The sequence below is a fragment of the Rutilus rutilus genome (assembly GCF_951802725.1).
Source record: "Rutilus rutilus genome assembly, chromosome: 13".
NCBI classification, from domain to species: domain Eukaryota; kingdom Metazoa; phylum Chordata; class Actinopteri; order Cypriniformes; family Leuciscidae; genus Rutilus; species Rutilus rutilus.
In genome coordinates this window covers 23,884,859-23,906,886 of record NC_140218.1, presented here as the reverse complement: position 1 = coordinate 23,906,886, position 22,028 = coordinate 23,884,859, and the positions used below count along the sequence as shown (strand labels likewise).

At 38.6% G+C, this 22,028-nt stretch overlaps 1 protein-coding gene across 3 annotated transcripts in view; it reads right to left on the bottom strand.

Annotated features, from left to right (window-relative positions):
- tafa1a (TAFA chemokine like family member 1a) overlaps positions 1-22,028 on the bottom strand; it is a 52,221-nt gene that overhangs the window by 29,653 nt on the left and 540 nt on the right. For all 3 annotated transcript variants that reach the window (XM_084428382.1, XM_084428383.1, XM_084428384.1), the window contains exon 2: positions 21,516-21,645. In XM_084428382.1, coding sequence (XP_084284508.1) covers positions 21,516-21,645 — 130 coding nt within the window. The remainder of the gene's footprint in view (positions 1-21,515; positions 21,646-22,028) is intronic.

Below are 22,028 nucleotides of genomic sequence, written 5' to 3'. Positions count from 1 at the left end.
ACTGAACTGATGTGTTAATTCAAATGCACTAATTTCACTACTGCTTAATTCCCATTATCTCTTGCTCTTTGCATAGTGCACATTTAGAGGGGAATTGACTTGAATTTCTTGGTCATTTCCTGGTGTGATGAGTTTTTCCCCTCACTGTGGAAATATGTTCCAATTCTTTGCAAATTATTCCTTTGCAAATGAATCACACATCAGCATTTATTTGAAACCAGTATTTTTGTAACAATGTAAAAGTAAATTTTGATTAAAGATACACTGTTTCTTTTTTTTATAAAATTTGTTTTATTAAAGCAACACCAAGGAACTTTTCCTCTGCGGTCGCCCTACAGGTTGGAAGCGGAATTGTCAGTTACCGCTGTCGTAAATCATTTAGCCTACCGCATCCTACTGTCGCACGCGCACGCTCACTGTTTATTAGGGGTGTGCATTGGCACTGCCCTCACGATTCGATTCGATTACGATTCACCAAGTAACGATTCGATTCAATTAGATTCTACAATGCATTGCGATGCATCAAAATTCTACTGCACACAACAAGGCAAAATTTTCATCAGTCATGAGGCAATACAAGCAGTCAGATATTGAACAACAGATTTTATTGGCTGCTATGTGTGTATTATCACTCTCCTGTATCTTTGACATAAATGTCATTAAATAAAATAAAATTGAATGGTACAGGGTATTGGATATGGCATTTTCAAACCTGAAAAAGAAAGCATAAATCACTGCTTTCAGTGCTTTGAATGAGAAATGTTTCTCTTCTCTCTGCTTGAGAACCATTTGAAATTAAATTTCAACCTTATTGTCCAACTCAAGGCCAGAAAATAAACAGTGTAGGGTGTAACGGTTCACAAAATTCATGGTTCGGTTCAATACGATACACTTGTGTCACGGTTCGGTACGTTTTCGATACAGCAAAAAGAAAGAAATGCCAGAGAAATTTCCTTGATTTTTTTTTTTTTATTATTCTTTTTTTATTAGAACTAACATCATAAAGTATGACATTTTTTTCTTTGAGCAATGATGGAGCTATAATTGACTCTTCTTAGGAGCATATAAAACAAAACAGCTCCTTGGAAAAAATTAAATGTAATATTTTGTGCTTATAAACAAATGTTTATTTTAGTTCAGATTAACATTTGAGGGCAGCAATGTTATTCATAATGTCGAAATAAATCCAACATAACGTTACTTGAAAGCATTATAGCCTACTATTCCTGCCAAACTTCCAAAGTTGCAGTTAGTGTTACTACAGTAAATCCATGGTGAATATTGCAGATCTGTGGACACTGGATAGTTCATTCATGTCACAATGTTTCTTCCTGGTTTCCACGTCAGCGCTGTTTGATCCGTTAATAACGGAGAAATGTGAATGTTTCTCACTAGATCTCGCAGCGATGTTATTACTTTAGTGGCGAGTTCAAATGCTTTCTTTACTGGATCTCTTAGCGCTGTGTAGTAAGCCCAATTTATACTTCTGCGTCGAACTTACGCCGTAGCTACGTCGTAGGGTGTGTGTAGCGCGCGTACCCTTCGGCGTACCCTGACGTGCACCTCTCCAAAAATGTAACAACACGTCAACTCTACGCGGACGCAAGCGCTGTGATTGGTCTGCTAGGACCGCTCCCTCGGGTTTCACATGCTCCCTCTGCGCGCGTGAACGCGGACAACGACGCAGAAGTATAAATGAAAACCAACACGTTGCCTACAGCGTAGAGGCTCCGGCGTAGGTCCGACGCAGAAGTATAAATCAGCCTAAAGGCCTATTTATACTTCTGCGTCGAACTGCCGCCGTAGCTACGTCGTAAGCCTGTTTTATACTTCTGCGTCGAACTGCCGCCGTAGCTACGTCGTAAGCCTGTTTTATACTTCTGCGTCGAACTGCCGCCGTAGCTACGTCGTAGGCTGTGTGTAGCGCGCGTACCCTTCGGCGTACCCTGACGTGCACCTCTCCAAAAATGTAACAACGCGTCAATTCTACGCGGACACAAGCGCTGTGATTGGTCTGCCAGAACCCCTCCCTCAGGGTTTCATGCTCCCCAGGTGCGCGTCAACGCGGACAACGACACAGAAGTATAAATTAAAACCAACACGTTGCCTACGGCGTATAGGCTCCGGCGTAGGTCCGACGCAGAAGTATAATGAGGCCTTTAGGCTGTGTGTAGCGCGCGTACCCTACGGCGTAACCTGACGTGCACCTCTCCAAAAATGTAACAACGCGTCAATTCTACGCGGACGCCAGCGCTGTGATTGGTCTGCCAGAACCCCTCCCTCGGGGTTTCACATGCTCCCTAGGTGCGCGTCAACGCGGACAACAACACAGAAGTATAAATTAAAACCAACACGTTGCCTACGGCGTATAGGCTCCGGCGTAGGTCCGACGCAGAAGTATAATGAGGCCTTAAGATCGGCTCGCGCTGCGTTGGTCCAAACTGATAAACAGTCTGTCACGAGTAGCTCAGTTTCGTTCCGCTTACATTGCGTTTGCCATTTGATGTTGTGGTCGCGCCAGCGTCTACATTATGAGCGCGCTCGCGACGCGCTTACATTTGAAATAACCGTTCGGTTTGAAAATGCGTGCCTTGTACCGAACGGTTTAATACGAATACGCGTACCGTTACACCCCTAAAACAGTGACATAATCGATTATGGCACTTTGCCGCATCGATGCTGAATCGTGCATGCCCCGCATTGCGATGCATCGCCGAATCGATTATTGTTGACACCACTGCTGTTTATCCAGCACCGGCTTTGGAATCAACAATTGTAACGCTTGCCATAAAGCAAGTCAAATTTGTAGTTTTCTTATGTGTCATTAGAACTACAGAAACGCGACCCGATCTGGCATTCTTACATAGCGTGGATATACCAGATAAAGGACCGCAAAGCGGTGGCATAAGTGCCTTTCACCCTGTCACGACTTGATGAACCACTGAAACGATTTTGGAAACATTATTTGAAGGTAAAAAATCCTACTTAGTGTTGCTTTAAAGGTACAATATGTAAGAATTTTGCATTTAAATATCCCATAATCTCAAGGCCAGTGTTATATATTTTGTTAAATTGATTACTTACAATATCCCAAATGTTTCCAACTATTTTTAAATCGTGAGAAAATTGCGATTTTAACCAAGGAAACGGGGCGTTAGAGCAGGGGGGAGCTGGGAGTCGCCAGTCAATTGCGTCATATCCGCGTTACCCTCGGTTTCCGCTCGTACTGCGTGGAGTCCTGGACAAATGCGGAAGTTGTAGTTGTAGCGTCTATCAAGCAACTAACGTTAGCTTGTTTCGTGCTGTCGTTATGGAATTCTTTACCGATTGCTGCTGGTTCTGTCGACAAAAGCATGCTTAATTTTATATTTTCCAAATGTAGCATTCGGTAATAGTTATGTTTATGTAAGGAAAGTATTATTGCTTTAGATTTGTGTTTAGTTTATTGACATTGTTTATCACGTCTGGTGTTTATGGCCATGTAAATAAATATAGCATGTGTTATACATAAAGATTAAGCAGTATTTTGGCAAATGATGTGGGGATGTTTGAATGTACTTTTACCACAACTGTTTAGAACACGTAAAACTGCGCAGCGTTATCACAACAATGAATTCGACATACAGTAACATCTATGATAACCAATTTAGTATTAAACCTTACTTTTCTTGCGGTTAATTCATTTGAATGAAATAAAAGTGTGATGAGGTTCAAGAGTCAGGAAGGAAGAAGACAGGGGTCGGCGTGACTGGGACTCGTACTTTATTAAAATAAAACAAAACAAACAAAAGTCGCACACAACGCGCATTCACCGTGGCAACCGCGACGGCACAAAACAGTTCAAAAATGAGAGCTCGGATCCACCGGTTTTCTTTCTCTGCGTCCAATTTTCTCTCCAGTCTCTCTCTCTCTCGTTCCAGCGCAGCTTATAAGCGGTCTCTCCACGCCGATCACAGCAATAAGACACAGGTGTTCGTCATTTGCACTTGACCTACTTGCTCGTCTCTTCTCTCTCCCATTACAGACCGCGCTGAACCACGCCCCCTCGCCACAAAAAGCATGTCATTATAAAAATAAAACTTAACCTCATCCATGAACATGATTTTTCGATTCCCGTCTGACTGATTTACATCCACGGTGGAGTTTAAAACGACAGTTCCCATCATTCCACGCTCCTTCACATCGTCATCAAGCTACGCCGTTGTTGTTGTTTGGAATGTAGCGCCCTCTAGCGGCAAAAAATGATTGCATATTGTACCTTTAAGTGTGGTAAACATATGACGATTCTTTGACGTTTTGTTCTACAGCGTATATTACACACACCAATACAGAAAACGCAGATTTTACAGAAAACCCATGCAGAAAATGTATGTTTCCAATAAGTACCTAGAGATACGTTCGGGGTGTGAGTGTGTGTAATTCACGCTGTAGAACAAAATGTATCATCAAGTTATGTTTACCACAGACTTTATTTTACTCACAAATTGAAAGACCATATTATAAAACCCCATTGAAAATCTCGAGGGAACAAGTGGCGAACTAGTTTTCAATGTTTTGACGTCATCCCTGCACAACTCTATACTTCATCAATCCTTCTTCCAAAACATGTTTTTGTCTTACCCTGATTCACTTTAATTTATCGCAATTGTGAGTTTATATCACGTAATTCTGAGAAAAAAGGGAGAATTGTGAGATAAAAAGTCACAATTACCTTTTTTATTTTTTATTCAGTGGCAGAAATAATCTTCCATACCAATGATATATGAATGTATAAAATTTAAAATGATGTCCCATGTTTTATTATATTGTTTGTTTCAGATGTGGTAGGCTGGAGCAGCACTCTTTGTACTTTACATAATTTATACAGTTTATGGATGAGTTCATGGTGTCTGAACCAGTTTGTAGCAGAAAACTATGAGAATATTATATTAAAGTTTGAGACACATCGCACAAAAATACACTGAGCTACAGACGATTAAATAAGATGTTACTTCACTCTCGTTCTCCTAAGTGCTTGTTTATGTAGACAGCAGGCACCTTCATGGGAATTCCAGTTTGATTGTTATTTACATGTTGTGCTACAAAGCAGTTTGAGTTATTGATTTCATGTTTATTAATGTCAGAAACATTGCACTCTACTATTACCGCTTTGAGTATTTATTAAAAGTTGAACATCAACTTGTGTGACTTGTCCTCAGAATCCCTGTAGTGTTTAATGCTTCATTTATCTATGGTTGGGACGATTTACTCCCTTCCAAACATTATGCAATTATGCTTTATACCACAGCTGGAACATGCTAATGGCACATGGATGTTCTGGCCATGCTGTAGAATTAATTACCTCAGTGGGGTCCAGACAGGAGAAAAGTCCTGTCCTTGCTGAAGTGAGTCATTATGTCTGTAAATGAGTTCAGAATTGCCCTCAAACACACAAGTACTAAAGCACTCTCTCCGGCTCTCTCTATTGATCTGAAGGGCCCTCAGTGTGTTCAGATGTGTGCTTAAGAGGGATGTCCTCCATGCTACATTTCTGAAGAAGGACATTTCTACAACTGCTTTTCTCTTGCACGACTGTGAGAACGTGGACAAACAAAAAGAAGGAAAATACCATGATAAATTTTGTCAAGATTAAAGTGGTTTATGTTAGGTTTCTTTGTCATGTGTAGTGTTTGAACGTTTGATTAATTTTAGTGAATCAGTTTGTCCTGTTCAGTCTTCTCTCATATATGTAACATTGGAAAGTCTGATTGATTTTCGTGCATTGTTTCGTACTGAACCCTCTTCTCTCTTATATGTAAAGTTTCATTCATTTTATTGCATCGGTACGTCCTGAGCAGTCTTCTTTCTTGTATTTAACATGGGAAAGCTTGATTTATTGTAGTGAATCAGTTTTATCCCGAATGGTCTACTTTCTCTTATATGCAACATTGAAAAGTCTGATTCATTTTAGTGCATCGTTTCCTCCTGAACCGTCCTCTCTCTCATATGTAACATTCGAAAGTTTGAGTCATTTTAATGAACCGTTCATTTGAACGCTCCATGTAAATGAAAAGATTCACAAAAAACGAATTGAAGTATTGGAGCTTTTCGGGCCCTCTTTTTTAGTTAAATGTGTGAATAGCGTGACATTTTAAACAATGATTGTGTTATGATTTTGCATTCCATCAAAGTGCACTACACGGTGTTTGAACAAGCATTTTTATCTTTCAGAATAGTAGTCACTGATCGTACTCATGCGATACCTTACAAACACTGCAAACAACACATTCAGACCACTGGAAACTTGAGCTGCTTTACGCTACAAGTGATGTTGAACGTCTTGAAATTCATTGTGAGAGATTTTGCTTCCTCTCAATGTGGTTTTCATTTTCCCTGCCTGCATGACGGTTTTTGATTGATTACTTCTCGGCATGGCTGATGGCGTCAACTTTCGCATGCAAAACAGTTAAATTGCCTCGCCACCTCTGCTGCTCAAGGTAGGAGGAGGAATTGTGTGAGAGAGAGTAGGTGCAAAAGAGGAAGTGAGAAAGAGTAAATGAAAGAGACGTACAGAGCGATGGCATGTTTATCATTGCACGGAGATCTTCTTATTGGGTCTTTGTGGCTGTGAGCGGCATGAAAGGACAAAGTGTGGTGTAATTAATTAAGCTGTAGGCGACGAAAATCCATTTTTCTCAACCACCGCCTGTACACTTTCAATTACTCTTGCTGTTTAAACAATTACACACAAACACATTCTTGATACACTCTCTGAATTATTCATCAACTGCAAAAGTGATTTTTGACTCTGGCTCAAACGGTTAACTGCTATAGAAGACTCCAAAACGTGGAGACGCTTTTCTGTTTGTGCGGTCAGTGTTAGAATTTATCTGAAAGTAGCTACTTAACTACTTAAAGGGATAGTACACCCAAAAAATAAAATTTGCTGTTCACCCTCCAGGCCATCAAAGATTTAGGTGTCATTTTTAGCGCAATTTTCCACCGGACAAAATTGCGATTAACAACTCATGATTTCTGTTCTGTTCTGTCTGTGCGCACCAATCTTGCACTTCTATCTACTCCTCAACCAGACCACCTAGAGACTTCGGGTTTTCGGCATTATGTTAAGGAAGGTCTAATCTCGGGAACGCACAAAAAAAATCCAGGAAAAGATTTTGGATTTCCTGGAAATTCCAGAAAAAATTCTGTTTTTTGCAAATTTCTCGGCAACCATAATAGCTATATCGAGTTGAAACAAATTGCAATCGATAGCTTCTAAAATTTACAATAATATTAGAAAAAAAGAATTGATCAAAAATATTTCCTTTATGCTTCAAAAATTAATTAAAAATTAATTAAAACTTTATATGAAGGGAAATAAGAAAAAATATTGCCTTTTCACCTATAAAACTATTGTTCCACAGAAATACGTAAGGAAGGTATTCACAAGAGTCATGAGCACAATTAATTCCACTGAATTACGGCAAGAAATCAATGAAGGTATCGATCAAGATTTGGAGAAGGAGCAAGAATATATGAGAAAACGACAAGAGGTTGTTGCAAAATAAATGGAAGAATGTTCAGCAAAGCGACAAAAGATGGCGACATCCACACCAACGGCTTCCTCATCAGGCGTATCTGATTTCTACGATGACTCGTGACTTTCAGAGGATGTTTTGGCAAATATCTCGAAAGCAGAAGAAGAGTTTACAAAGTCACAAGCCAATAGTCAAGCAGAAAAGAAGGAAGAATCTGAAGAGGACAAAGCAGAAAAGGAAGCTGATACAGAGAAAATCGAGGATATTGAGTGAACACAAGATGTAAAAAATAATGAGCTAATAAAAAAAATGATGTTCAACTAGTCAAGTGATTGTGCCTTTTTTATTATCCATTGCTGATTTGATTTCAGAAAGTTCATTTGAATTTCAAGAGAAAGTTATATTCTCGAGCAACTTATTTTCTCTTTCATTTACTATCTCTTAGTGTTGTGATCCCATGACGTGAGAAAATTGCGCTAAAACACTCACTGAGTTTTTATTACTTGTTTTCTTCAGTTGAACAGTAAAGATGATTTTTTAACTGAAACCGTAGTGCTTGATGATTCATAAAATGCAAGTCTACGGCTATTGTCATTGAGAGTCAAAAAAACATACAGGCAAAACAAAACCTGGCTTATGAAGCGAAGCGATCGGTCTGTGCAAGAAACTGTACAGTATTTATAACACTGGTTATTACCTATAATCCACAGCCTCGTCAAACTGTCTTGAGCGCGTTCACGACTGTAGACTGTAGACAGTCGTGAGCTTTCTGTGGCATAATAAGCTATGCACGTGAGAAAGAGATGTGTACGTATAATAAAAAATTATACCCTTTTCACAAATTTAGTTTTTAACGTGGAAGTGAAACACTAGTAGGATAAACTTCTATAGTGGTGGAAACTCTAGACTGCCGTGACAGTTTGACAAGGCTGTGGATTACAGGTAATAATGTTGTAAATAAGGTTTAGTTTCTTGCACAGACTGATCATTTTGCTTCATAAGACTTCAATGTATCGTCAGGAGCCATGGGTATTAATTTTGTTTGCCGGTATGTGTTTTTTGGACTCTCAAAGTGTCGGTGGCCCTTGACTTGCATTTTACGGATCACCAAGGACCACGGTTTCTACTGAAGAAAAAAAGACACCTACATCTTGGATGGCCTGAGGGTGAGTAAATTAACAGCAAATTTTCATTTTTAGGAGTACTATCCCTTTAACTAATATTTCTCTTTATATGTACTGTTTTAAAGTCTGATTCGTTCTCGTGAAATGGTTGGTCCAGAATGTTCTCCTCTCTCCTAGCATGTAACATCGGAAAGTCTGTTTTATTTTTAGTGAATTAGTTCGTTCTCATGCGCAGGGATCATTTAATTCACTCTAGTAAAATACATTTTTTTTTTATGAAAAGGTAAAGTTAGTTCAGGTCAAATGGAGTAACCCCAAGATGATATTCTTGATTTTTGAATCAAGTATGTTTGTTTAAAAACATTGAATGAAATATGTTTGAACATTTTGGAAAATAATGATTAAGATCAATGTGAGTTGAGTACAATTAACTTTTTTCAGGATCAGGATGTAAGGAACACATTTTATTACATTTAACTTGATTTTTTGTTGTTGTTGTTGTTAAAGATTGTGTTTGATGAATGAATAAAACCAGCATAAATACAAAGATTACATTTATAAGAACTTGGCACTTGCACTAGATTTTTTAATGATTTCTCCTCTTCATCTCTGACATCCTTGTGTGAGTGTATATATATATATATATGAATACAAATAATTCTGTACGAATTCTAGATTAATATAGATGAATTCTAATTCATCATTCATCTTCATTCAATAGCCCAGTTTCACAAAGCAGCAACAGCAATATTCTGTTCACATCTTCAGGCCGTGGTGGACTCAGGTATTGAATCTCGACAGCTATTCCCAGAAAATGATTCACAAACCACTGATGGGTTGTTCCCATGTACACAAATTATGCAGAAATTTTCCCTGGCATGAAAGTTGAATTGTAAGCGAGAAAGCACTACACTGTCCTCCACGCTCGAGTCTGCTTCTCTGTCTATATTTGTTCAAATTCAGGAACTGTCATTTTGCTTCACAGTAAGAATAAATTTAAAACCACAACAAAAAACAATATGAGGAATGTTTGGCTATGCATCACCAGTGCAGTTTCTGTTCCTCCCTGCTGAATATCTGAACATCAGTCTGAGCTCATCTGCAATATAGATTTCTCACTTGCACCCTTGAAATTGTTTGTTTTGAAACTGATGGCACAAACAAGCCTATTAAACTTCTGCCGTTTGCGAGATATGAAATCAATTAGAGGAGATTAATGAACAGAGCAGATCAGTGTTTTACTGTGCTGTGAAGACTTTGATTACCCCAGCAAATCCCGCCTTGAAACCACAAATCATCAAACGGAGAACAGCTTCATATCATAAGTATTTTGTAGCCACCATGACAACATCTGCGATATGTCACTTTACTCTTATTGCATCATGGGAGATCTGGAGAGCATTAAAACATCAACTAGAACAAGATGACAGGAATAAAGTCTGTAACGACCCAACATACAGATATGAAGTAGAAATGCTCACACTTCAGCTGAATTATGTCAATTCTTGGCTCTCTTCTTGACAGATTTAACATATATTGCCATATCAACCACTTGGTTTCATGTTTTATTTTATTGTTTCACGGCACTGAATCACAATAGACTTAATTTGCCTTTTTAGCAATGATAAACAGAAAAATACGTGTTATAAGATTCGTTTAATATAAAATGAAAAATTATCTCCAAGTAATGTAAAAAAATATTTTCATCATTGGTATTTTTATTTTATTTTACTGGTTTTGGTTGATATTAGATAAAACACTTTATATCACTGTTAAATGTAATATTTAGCAAATCTCAAAAATAGTATTTATTTTTTTCGCACACCACATTATAATGTTGTGATGCCTAAATTCACTCACAACCGACTCAAATCTGCAAGACACCACGTTTTAGATATTTGTATTCCAGCAAGATAATTATTCCAATCATAAAATGACAAAAATGTCCTGGATTGGTCAGAGTCCAGACCTCAACCCAACTGAGAATTTCTGAGTGGTTTGAATAAGACTCTACTCACAGTCTCCATGCAGCCTGACTTGAACACTTGTGAAAAGAACAATAGGGGAAATTGCAGTGGCCAGATCCAAATCCACATAGAATCAAGATTGGAAGTGCTGAAAGAGATGGATCTAACTAATTACTTGACTGGAAGACTGAATTTCTTTTGCAGATGATTATTTCTGACCGATTTGTAGAAATTCTCCCTTTGACATATAAGAAAAACAATCCTGTTTCTCAAGTGTCTTAAAAGCCTAAATAAATATTCTGTGGTTCAGTGCTGTAAAAAAAAACACAAAAAATATTTATTTTGTGTTCAATAACTAATTAATTTTGACCAATTTGTACAACTTACACTGACATTACAGAATTTTTTTTCTATGAATCACTCTGTCATTAGCAAAAACCAAATTGTCTGTGTCAGTGTTAAATGATAAAACATGAGCACTCCCAAGGGGGTAAATAGTTTTTTTTATTGGCACCATATTGTTGATATTGAGAATTGGTATGAAGTGTCACTTATAGTATATATATTTTTTTATTTGACAATGTAAGTTTAAAGACTTGAAATTATGAGAGAGGCAATAATGGGTAACAGTTTTGTGATTTAAGAGAAAAGAAAATGAAATACAAATCTGTCTCTTTGTTCAGGTACCTCAGTAGATGTCACATGTCTAGTAAAACTCATAAGACTGATGTAATAAAGTTTATATAGGACTTCCATGCTTTGGCAAGGGAGGATTTCAGAGGTAATATGTGGTTGTATGTGTCTGGTGGCTTCAGGTATTGTGAGGTTAGATTGGCATTCATAGAACCGCTGTCTGAAGCAGAGAGAGAGATGGAGAGAGTGAGCGGAAGTGTGACAGAGAGCAGATGGAGGACAGCCCAGGGGCTGAAGCTGTACGACTCTCCCATTGTTCCTACAGGCGAGCTGGCACTGTCAGGAAGATTGGATGGAAGCGGGAGAGATGGACGGAACGTCTCTGCTAAAATAATGTGCCTTTAGGAACTGCATTATATAAGGCTATTAAACTGTCAGTGTGTGCTGGCGTACATGCAGGAAGATAACCTTTGTTTTGAAGCAGATGAAAAACACATTCCATGTTTGTTTTGAATGTAGCTACGTCCATGGCCTGCATCCGTCGGTGCGTGTGGGGGGAATTATCACAGATGACTGTCTTCTCTCTTATGCTGCTGAGATATATTTAATACAAAGAAGGACACGCAGGATGCCGTGCCGCAGTCGAGCCCTGATTCTGTCAGAGGCACTTTGTGAGGAAGTCTTCGGGCGGCTTCGGCAGCCTAGAGCTGCAGATGGAGAACCGGCATCCAACGTCACCTCTGTTATTGAGCTTTATTGAGCCCTCCTGGAAATTTCCTCCAGAGAAACTCTAATGGAAGAGCAGAAACCAGATGACGCTTTGATACAAAGGGATCCGGGCATGTCTTTTTTATAGCCTACAGGATTGGAAATATTGCCTGATCTCCCGCAATGAGCGCATTAAACTGTTAAAAGTTAAAACAGCATGAGTTAGGGTTTGGCGTATTTGTTTGTTTGCAAACGAGGAGGTCTATATAATACCTGGAGAGAGCGATTCGTTAGAATTCCCATTCATCTCAGTGGCAATTGCTGGGCTGGCGTAGGGCCAGGTCTGGAAGAACGTGACCTGGAGGCTGCCATCTTCATGGGTGCTCAGCTCTGCTGCCAGGTTGATTTGAGCCAATTAACTCAACTTAAAAGGCATGTGACTAATGACTGTAGAGCCGAGAGGAAAATTATGTCATGATCACACTGATTGGCTGATGGCAGCACACTGTCCTAAACCCTTCCTCCTGAGCTGGGAAGTCAGCAGCAAAAAATATACATGTTCATTTACATTTTAAAAGCCCCTTAAAAATAATCAGGCTCTGGTGAAAGATCTACTGTAATATAATGACATATTTGCATCTGTTGCTCTGCAGATGTTTCCCTTCTTCATGCTTCATGCTATTTTCTTTTTTAAGATCAAGCTTTTCCATCTGAAAATCGACTCCTTATGCATTTTAAAATTAAAAGTCATCCAACCATTCCTAACATTGGTAAAAGCATGCAGTCCTTTCAAGGAAATTTGTTCTTGCTCTTATGATTGGAGATGTGGCGTGAGGTACATCTGATTCCTTATATGACTATGCCCGGGTGCATGTTGATACATATAGGCGTGTGTCGTGCATTTTCACATGTCCAGCAAGAGACGCATTGATCAATGAGCTAACAAGTAAAGTGAATCTGACAGACAATCTATATTTCCCAGAAACTCAGCAAGATTGATATGATATCTGCCCTCTAAAACCACAGCGAGGTGTTCATAAGTCACAGTTGTATTGCTGTTAAAGTAAAGAGGCAGCAGAACTGCAGTTATCAGATTAGACTGCTGTTATTTTCAAAATAATACAGTTAGCCGCCAGTCCACTATTAACACTTGCACTTTAATCTCTGATCTACCCAGGTCGATTCCGGTGTGAATGTTTTTATAATAGCCTACATGTCCTTGGCCTTAGTGATGTTCTCCCAGGGCCCCGAGAAACTGTGTGTGTATTTGGTTGCATGGAGTTTAATGGGTTGGTTCAGGTCTCGGTTTGTTAGAGATGGGTTATTTTCTACATCTGGAGAGTTCAGACTCGTAACACTAAAACATGGCAGCTATGCATGCATGACAAACACAATTTGCTTAGTGCTGTTGCAGCTGTCAGTGCTGACTAAAGACCTGGTCTCATGAATCACCCATCCTCATCTGTCTGTCTAAGAGCAAGCAAGAACAGCCGGCAGCACATCTGTGAGAAGCGCTACATGTTCCTCTCTGTCTCATGTTTGTCTCTCTGTCTGTCTTTCATTCTCCGACCCTCGCTTCTCACCCATCTCTATATTTAAAATACACATAATCATCGATTTGCATCTCAGCAGCAAGTAAGTCAGGACCCTTGAGCCCACAGAGCAGCTGATGTACAGACATCAAGTAGTCAAATTAAAACACTATGGGCATGGTGTTTCAATGCATATAGCTACAATAATTCAGACTGCTTGGTGTTTTGCTGAAATGCTTTTCATGTGGAATTTTTATAATTGTTAGATCATCTCTATTCAGCCTTTAAAAGGTTGCATTCAATTTATTAAAGCAATAAGCCACAAGAAACTGTGCTTCATGGTAATGTTTTGTTAACAGTCTATAGTATCATGGTTGATTGAAGTAATTAGTTCAATATAAGTATTTGGCATGAAAGACAACACAGGTACATTTAAAAAAGGTCAAAAACATGTAAAAGTTGATTTCTGACCCTGTTAGTAGGGATGCACCGTGTCCGTCCTTTAGCTGTGACCATGATTTATTTGATTTGATTTTTTTCAATATTGCATATCTTCTCAAATCTTATTGCTTAAATTTTGTTCATTTTTCTAACTATAGACTGTTTGCAGTTGCCATGTGCCATAGTATCTTGGCACATTAATATGTGCAGTTTATACTGCATAATAATCAATACTGCATAAATCAAACGTATGCTCTTATAAACCTCGACCTCCTTTTGAAATTCAAATACAACCTTAAAGGGATAGTTCACCCAAAAATGAAAATTCTGTCATTGTTTACTCACCCTCAAGTTGTTCCAAACCTGTATGAGTTTCTTTGTTCTGCTGAACACAAAGGAAGATATTTGGAAGAATGTTTGTAACCAAACAGATCTCGGTCCCCATTGACTACCATAGTATATATTTTTCCTACTATGGAAGTCAATGGGGACCGAGATCCGTTGATTACAAACATACTTCCAAATATCTTCCTTTGTGTTCAGCAGAACAAAGAAACTCATACAGGTTTGGAACAACTTGAGGGTGAGTAAATGATGACAGAATTTTCATTTTTGGGTGAACTATCCCTTTAAAATTCTCAATAAGGACAAAAAAACATCTTTGTAATGGATGCAACTCAATTAATCAGTTTCAGAACAACACCGTTTCCCACATTTTGGTCTCTTTCTAGTCACATTGATGTTTTCAGCAAAAGCAAAGGTGCCGCAACAATTCATAACCTGTCAACCCTGATACTCAGGACAATCCACCAGCCTCAAAGCACTCGATACTTATACAAATATCTCTTTCTAATACAACACACATGCACACACTCCCACCCTCTCCACAGCCACAATCTCACCCTTACTTGAAAAAGCACTACGGTTACAGGACACATTACATCAATGAATTTCCACATAATCACAAGGTTTGAAAGTAGAGCAGATGTTGTCAGTTTGGCTGGCCTTTAAACTGTTTTTCTTACGTGATTGACAGTTTGACAGAATGTTTGCTGAGCCTGACATTTTTACAACATGCAAATGCATCCTAGAGCTACTATTGGTGCTGGTTGTTTGTGTTTTTCATACAGGAAAATGAGAAGAGAAGCGATAAAAGAAAATGGCTGTGAAGCTGTGGTTTTGGAAACCGGTGATATCTCAAATTCCAACCTCTGTAAACCAAGTATTGCAGAAAATATAACCATAAATTATGATATCTTTTGAAGAAATAATCATTTCTTGGGGGCTTTTAATAAGAATTATTCTATACTGCTTTCATACTGCAGTCAAGAAACATCTAAATGCCTCAGAATTTTTCATCTTTTGAGAGAACATATGGACACTGAAACGTAATCTCTATCCATTCATTCCATCCAGCAACAAATGTGAATTTCTAGCAACGTCACCAAAGCTCATAAAAGCCCAATCTGTGCATTTTGTTGATCTGCTTTGATACTCAGATTTGGGGGTAATGGAATCCCCCGAGCACTCAGTGGGCCACAATATAGCCCTCCATTTAGGATGAACGTGATTAAGAAATACACTTGTTCTCTGATAAGACTCTCAGCTGGAGCTCAATTATTTAGTCAAGACTAGCTTTACTAACATTGCTCTATCTACCCTCTGAATGGCATTGAAGCTAAATCGGTCAAATCTAAATAGTCAAAGCATTTATTGTCAACGGTGGCAAAACTCCACTGATGTGCTGCTTTGAATCAAGAATAGCATGTACCTCTATAATTGTTCTAAAGTCTGTACAATAAAATCAATTCCAATTCAGGATCCAATCCCAGTAAAGTGCCTCTAGCAAGATTAGTTAACGTAAGTGGTAAGATCTCGAATTGCTTTTTGCCCTCGCATTTGAAGGTGTGAGGTTACAAGAAGCCTTTGTGCTTTCAATTGAGGCGAACCTTTAAACCACCCAAGACCGTCAAGATATTAGATCAACAGGATTTTCGTAATAGATTTACATTCTGATAAAAATGTCTCATATCCTCTTGACCTGATCTGTGAAAGTGAGACTGTGATTTTTACTGTGATGGGCACTTTATTGTTCGTTCCTACATTCCTTTATATGCAAATATGGTTTGTTTTAAATAAAACCTCATTTGTACTCATGACTTAAAAAAATAAAATAATAATTGTTGGCAACAAAATAGTCCTGACAGGGATAAAATACTAAAAAGGCAATGTCAAATTGAAATAAAAAATACAACTAACCAGATAATAGTGCACACATAGTACAGTGACAGACTTTTTCTTTTAGGGATGAAATAAATGCTGCTTTTGTTGTTGTTGTCAAAATATGTCTCCTTTAAAACTGCGGTATTTTGGTGCAAATATATCTTACATTAACAGTAGGTAAAAGCTAGCCAAATGAAGCAGTTTCTTGACATGGCCCCCCTCAAAAAGCATGAACAAAATTATGCAAACTTAAAAAAAGAATGACCCAGACTTCATTAAATACTGACCACAATGTGTTGTGTGCAGTGAATTATTGGCTACCGTGAGCTTGAAACTATCAAAGCAATTCTGGTACTGTGTTGGGTTGCCACTTGATAAATGCCCAAATCTGGGTCCTGCAGCAACATTATGCCGAGAAGCTCTGTGCTAGCAATCCATCCCCTGTGTCTACTTTCCTGGATCTTAGTTGTATCCAATGAGAATTAAATTAAGCAAAGGATTTGCTGAAGTTGTTTTGCACCACTTAATAATACACTGCCAAACAAACTAGTGGTTAAAACCTTCACCTGCAATTAATTTTGATTGCTCACCATGGTGAATTAACCTATGTAAGTAAACAGTAGCAAAAAAAAAACTTAAAATACAAATACTCTGACACCAATCTTCCATTTTTGAGTGTCAAATACATAAGGATTATATTATATTATATTATATTATATTATATTATATTATATTATATTATATTATATTATATTATATTATACACTCACCTAAAGGATTATTAGGAACACCATACTAATACTGTGTTTGACCCCCTTTCGCCTTCAGAACTGCCTTAATTCTACGTGGCATTGATTCAACAAGGTGCTGAAAGCATTCTTTAGAAATGTTGGCCCATATTGATAGGATAGCATCTTGCAGTTGATGGAGATTTGTGGGATGCACATCCAGGGCACGAAGCTCCCATTCCACCACATCCCAAAGATGCTCTATTGGGTTGAGATCTGGTGACTGTGGGGGCCATTTTAGTACAGTGAACTCATTGTCATGTTCAAGAAACCAATTTGAAATGATTCGAGCTTTGTGACATGGTGCATTATCCTGCTGGAAGTAGCCATCAGAGGATGGGTACATGGTGGTCATAAAGGGATGGACATGGTCAGAAACAATGCTCAGGTAGGCCGTGGCATTTAAACGATGCCCAATTGGCACTAAGGGGCCTAAAGTGTGCCAAGAAAACATCCCCCACACCATTACACCACCACCACCAGCCTGCACAGTGGTAACAAGGCATGATGGATCCATGTTCTCATTCTGTTTACGCCAAATTCTGACTCTACCATCTGAATGTCTCAACAGAAATCGAGACTCATCAGACCAGGCAATATTTTTCCAGTCTTCAACTGTCCAATTTTGGTGAGCTCGTGCAAATTGTAGCCTCTTTTTCCTATTTGTAGTGGAGATGAGTGGTACCCGGTGGGGTCTTCTGCTGTTGTAGCCCATCCGCCTCAAGGTTGTGTGTGTTGTGGCTTCACAAATGCTTTGCTGCATACCTCGGTTGTAATGAGTGGTTATTTCAGTCAAAGTTGCTCTTCTATCAGCTTGAATCAGTCAGCCCATTCTCCTCTGACCTCTAGCATCAACAAGGCATTTTCGCCCACAGGACTGCCGCATACTGGATGTTTTTCCCTTTTCACACCATTCTTTATAAACCCTAGAAATGGTTGTGCGTGAAAATCCCAGTAACTGAGCAGATTGTGGAATACTCAGACCGGCCCGTCTGGCACCAACAATCATGCCACGCTCAAAATTGCTTAAATCACCTTTCTTTCCCATTCTGACATTCAGTTTGGAGTTCAGGAGATTGTCTTGACCAGGACCACACCCCTAAATGCATTGAAGCAACTGCCATGTGATTGGTTGATTAGATAATTGCATTAATGAGAAATTGAACAGGTGTTCCTAATAATCCTTTAGGTGAGTGTATTATATTATATTTTACTGTATACAAAAAATATTGAAATAGTGTATATACTATCTTATACCATGATCTGGTACCATGCACAGGTAGTTCCAGTCAGTTTAATCACGTTCTATATTAATACGCAGCTTACATTGAAGCACACACACACACTAAAGTCAAGAGATCACGCTGCGCGCACACAGAAACATTCATTAGCACAGAAACTTATCAACGCTGCACCGCAACTTTTATTAAGAAATTAGCTTCGCTACTAAATCGCTACATTACATTACTCAGCAAGGATGTTATAACGTCACTGTTTTTAAAGGTGAAATATTATGCCCCTTTTCACTAGCTTGTAATATAAATCTTTGGTGTCCCCAGAATGTGTCGATCATTTATAGCTTGTCAAAGTTGCCTATTTTTGGGCGTTCCCTTTAAATGCAAATGAGCTGCTTTTCCCTGCCTCCGTTCAGAAGACGGTCGATCCAGCTTCGGATACACTCATCTAAAATCTCAGAAATAACCACCAGTAGCGGAGTGAAGCCTTATGGAGAGACTCAGGAAGAGGTTACAACTTTTAGACTGCCTGGATGTTTCTTAATGGTTAGTGGATGGATACATGTATAGTTGTTGTGGAGTTACATTGATTCATCTCATCGACTTGCATTGCATGTACCGTCATGTTTAAATTTTACACAAGTTGACACAGTTCCCTGAGGTCTTTATAAGACAGCTGTGACATTTTTTGGTCAAATAGTGTTCTGTGCTCGTCTTTGCAGCCAATACAGAACAGTTTGCAATTTGCATGCTTTGCTCGTACTTTTGCCATTGCGTTAGAACTGGTTACACTGCGCCGTGTAGTTACACTGGTTACACTGCGCCAGGTGGAAACGTGTGGAAATGTGCAGATTAGGGGCGGTGATATTATAATAAGATCCCCTTCCTATGTCAGAAGGGGAGGGAAATCTGATCTGATTATTTTTTGACATGCTTGCAGAGAAAGGCTTGCCATAACAAAGTTACTGGGTTGTCACTTTTCATGTTTTCTGGGTCGGTAGATGCACTGGGGACCCGGTTATAGTAGCCTACTTAAACAATGAAAAAATCAGATTATCATGATGTGTCCATTTAAAGTAATTAAACTCACAGCTTAATTGTTAGTAGAGAGATGCTGCACAGACGCAGGTAATTCACTCATGCATCTCTCTCTCTCTCTCTCTCTCTCTCTCTCTCTCTCTCTCTCTCTCTCTCTCTCTCTCTCTCTCTCTCTCTCTCTCTCTCTCTCTCTCTCTCTCTCTCTCTCTCGATAGTCATTCAAATAAATGTTTTTATTCAATCAAATAAATGTAACTTCAGTTCCTTAACAGAAATTAACTGGTCCCTTAATCCTCAATCTCCTTATAGGAACTCTTTTATTTTCGTAACATGTTAGAATTTTGGAAATTGAAACCAGTAGGTTTAAAGTTAATCCTTAAATCCCAAAAATGAAAATTCCAATCATCATCATCATTTGAGGCTTTTATTCACATATAAATACTGATCAACGCACATATACTGTATAGAGCATATCAAATATTTTAAATGAAAGATGCAACTAATTAGTTTTTTTCTAATGTGCCGCGCAAGCACCTATGAACTTCTTTTTTTAATTTACAAGTAACTAACCCTAACCATAACTCTATAGTCAGTACATGTAGTTATTTAATATTACTCAGTACTTATTTGAGTAAGTACAATGTAACTACGTCACCTTAAAATAAAGTGTAACTTAAACTGCTCGATTCATATGGATTACTTTTACAATCTCTTTTTGATGCATGAAATATTTGATTGCGTGGACTTTCAATGGATGGACAAAAATATAGAGAATATTAATATTAAAATAGTAATATTATATATCATATTGTAATAATATAATAATATTAAAAGTATAGATAATATTAAACATATCTTCACTTGTTATGAAGTTGAACAAAAGTCTTATTTGTTTGGAACAACATGAGGGTGAGTAACTGATAACAGAATTTAAATTTTTAAGTGAACTAACCATTAAACCATTTTAAAATTTAAATGCAAGTTTTAAAGTACTAGAGCAGCTATATTTAAAGTATAAGGACAAGGATAAACTGAAACCAAGCAGAACATTATGGTATAAAAGTACCCTTGTTTATTTTTCAAGGATTTAATGTATGATCAGGGGATGGATCTAGAAAGGGTGGAAAAGGTGGTTAGAGTCCCAAAAAGTTGCCGTTTTCCTTTAAGAGTAAAAAATATCAAAGCACTGAGACTGGATCAGTTTTGCAAACAATGTTAGAGTTTCTGTGGAAATGCCTGTATGTGGATGTTATGGAAGGTCAACAATATACTGTAGCAACATCCCATCAGCTGTATAGCAAGAGCCTAGCAACCACCCAGAATATTCTAGCAACCACCTAGCAACACCTTAGCACCCAGAACATCTATCAGTTCTGACCCAACATCAAATTATTTTACATTTTTTAAACAAGACTTTAAGTTAGCTTTAAAACAAGCCAGCATAAATGTATCTTTCAAACTTTTCAATCTCGTTAATTAAGATTAGATTCTTACCTAACCTAATAACTCTGCTATCAGTTTCCATGTTCAGGATCTTCCTATTGATTTCATAAAAAAAAAATTGTTAGATGGCAAAAAGGCCTAAATCCACAATGAAAGTGGAGCGGGCGGTCGGAAAATTAACTCGCCAAACAATATGGAATCCCGGACATTTCATATCCAGATGAGATTACATTTCTCAGAGGACCTTTGAGTTAGCCAAGAAGCAGTCATTTTCCGATTGACAAACAAATGGAAAAACCAAGAACTCATAAAGAACCAAGAAAGCACAATTTATGGAAAGACGTGTTTTCTTGTCATTATTTTTCAAGCGGTGCTCACTGGAGAGTCAAATGACATCCAGCTCCACCTCTGTGGGTCTAATGGGTGGAGCTTGACCTAGTAATGTTTAGGGTGTGGTTGGACCTTTTAGCTCCACCCATTGCATCCAGAAAGGGGGAGCTGGACGTCAAGCTCCACCCATTGGCTCTGCAGTGAGCAGCCTCTCTTATTTTGCGGTGCATTGTCTTTATGGACATGGACGCACCACTGCTGAAAAGCTATATAAGAAACACTGCATACATTTTTGTTTTATACCGGGATAATTCTGGGGTGGCAGTGCTTTTTCTTAGGGTGGCAGTTGCCGTCCCGGTAGATCCTCCCCTGAGTGTGATGCATCTGAAGTAGTTGATAAAACTTAGTTTAATCCTTTATGGTGCAGCCCACCCTGATGAATGCATTCCTGAACCTTTCCCCCCACAGAGATTAAACGAAGAAAAGTCAGAGTGGACGATGAAGCAGGAGCTGGACAGAAGGAAGGAAGGACTCACCGAGGATCTGTATGTTGGTTCCAGGAGGGGCCAGGTGCTGCTGGATGGTCTCGTAGAAAGTGGCCTCACACATCAGCAGGACTGTCACACTGACCCACACCCACACCAGCCACGACATCCCAACACTCCTCTGAAGATAGACAGAGAGCGAGCGAGCGGTCAGTAACGTCTTGATTTCTTCCTCTCACTTCCATTCACTCCTACCTAAGTGCCGTGAATGCAGGTGCATTCAAACCTGAAATCTCTAATTAAATCTGAAAATAATTAAATAATTATCTTTTATGTGAGCGTGAGAGAGTCTGACAGAACTTGAGGAAATCTCTCACAGCTCCAATATACATGTTGACTGAAGTGTGTCTATTAGGCCACATTTAGAGATGAAAGTGCCACTCGGTTTCTTTTCCTCGCTACCTGACAGCCTCTAACCTAATGTCTCCAAATGTCTATTTATATTATTAAATAGGAGTTGTGACTAAGCGGTCACATTTTCTTCAGATAGCATGAACTGAAATT